This window comes from Otolemur garnettii, unplaced genomic scaffold (genome assembly GCF_000181295.1).
Source record: "Otolemur garnettii isolate 467f Iridium unplaced genomic scaffold, OtoGar3 scaffold00151, whole genome shotgun sequence".
Taxonomy (NCBI): Eukaryota; Metazoa; Chordata; class Mammalia; order Primates; family Galagidae; genus Otolemur; species Otolemur garnettii.
This window is the reverse complement of record NW_003852546.1, coordinates 662,622-664,064: the sequence shown is the minus strand read 5'-3', so window position 1 is coordinate 664,064 and position 1,443 is coordinate 662,622. Positions and strand designations below refer to the sequence as shown.

The 1,443-nt window shown below is 48.5% G+C and overlaps 1 protein-coding gene across 1 annotated transcript in view; it reads left to right on the top strand.

The window, feature by feature from the left end:
* Positions 1–1,443, top strand: part of PRMT7 (protein arginine methyltransferase 7) — a 50,014-nt gene that overhangs the window by 18,748 nt on the left and 29,823 nt on the right. The window contains exon 4 of the mRNA XM_012811098.2: positions 626–775. Within this exon, the coding sequence (XP_012666552.1) occupies positions 626–775 (150 nt within the window). The remainder of the gene's footprint in view (positions 1–625; positions 776–1,443) is intronic.

The following is a 1,443-nucleotide window of genomic DNA, read 5'->3' as shown; positions in this document are numbered from 1 at the left end:
CGGGGGACAGAGAGCAGATGGAGTCCTGAGATAACCCAGGGGTAGGAATTACTGGGAGCACTTACCTTGCCTGGGGCTGAGAAGCAAAAGGGAAGATGAAAGTTTCCAGAGTGCAAAAGCAGGGAAATGAGTTCCTGTGGGGCTGGTGCTCACATCCCTGAGGGGGGTGACTGCTCGAGTGCTGTTGCTGCTCTGAGGGGCCCAAGGAGGCTGGTTATGGGAGTACCGGCAGAGCCTGTGGTCTGCTATCACCTGCTATTACTGGGAGAACAGCAGTCATGCAGAAAACGAGCTTTTCCCTTCTCATACCTTCCAATTGCTCTCTCAGTCCCCTATTGGCTGCACCTAACAGCTGGGGAAGGGTGAATATGGTTTGCAGAGCTCCCGCCCCACTAAGGAGAGTGTAGAAGAGTGAATGTGGAGAGGGGGCAATCGCTTAATAAAGGGCAAGAGGCTGCTGGCTAAATGCTCTTGGAGTCCCATGCGGTCTATCTCAGCTAGTGCTGTTTCTTGAGTGCCTAGAAAGGCCATAGGGTCATGACTTACAGTGCTGCTGCCAGCTGTGACAACCTTTTTACTTATAATAACTGGTGTGAAGTGACAGCTATTTCTCCTTTTCTCCTAGAATGTAAAGTATTATCATGGCATCCAGGCTGCTGTAAGCAGGGTGAAGGACAAAGGACAGAAGGCCTTGGTTCTTGATATTGGCACTGGCACAGGTCTCTTGTCAATGATGGCGGTCACAGCAGGTGCTGACTTCTGTTATGCCATTGAGGTGAGTCACCCTATATTCTTCTAAGTATGACCTATGTCTTTTTTTTTTTTTTTAATTGAAACAGAGACTCAGTTCACTCTGTAGGGTGCGGTGGCATCATAGCTCACAGCAACCTCAACCTCAAGAGATCAAGTGATTCTCTTGCCTTGGCGTCCCTAGGAGCTGGGACTACAGGTGCCTGCCACAATGCCTGTCTGTTTTTGTTGTTGTTGTTTAGCAGGCCCAGGCTGGGTTCGAATACTCCAGCCCTGGTGCACGTGGCCAGTGCCCTAACCACTGAGCTACGGTGCCCCTGTATGCCCTGTGTCTTGTGTGAAAATCTCCTGTGCCCTTGCACTTCCCCCATCTGTTCATGGAGTGCTCACTATATGCTGACCACAGGTGGGTTCGGAGCAAATGGAGATAAACCACGCACAATTCTTTCCTCTAAGAGTTAGTTTTCTCCTCTGAAAACGGGCTCAACTGCACATCAGAATCACTGTGGTAGCTTTAAATAGTACTGATGCCTAACACCCTCCACCCCCAAATTTTCATTTCATTTTTCTGGGCATCGAGACTTTTGAATGTGCAGCAAGGTTGAGAGCTACTACCTACAACGTTCCTACAGAGCCAGCTTTCTTTTTCTGTTTATCAGTCTGTCATTTCTTTCTTTTTCTTTTTTTTTTTTT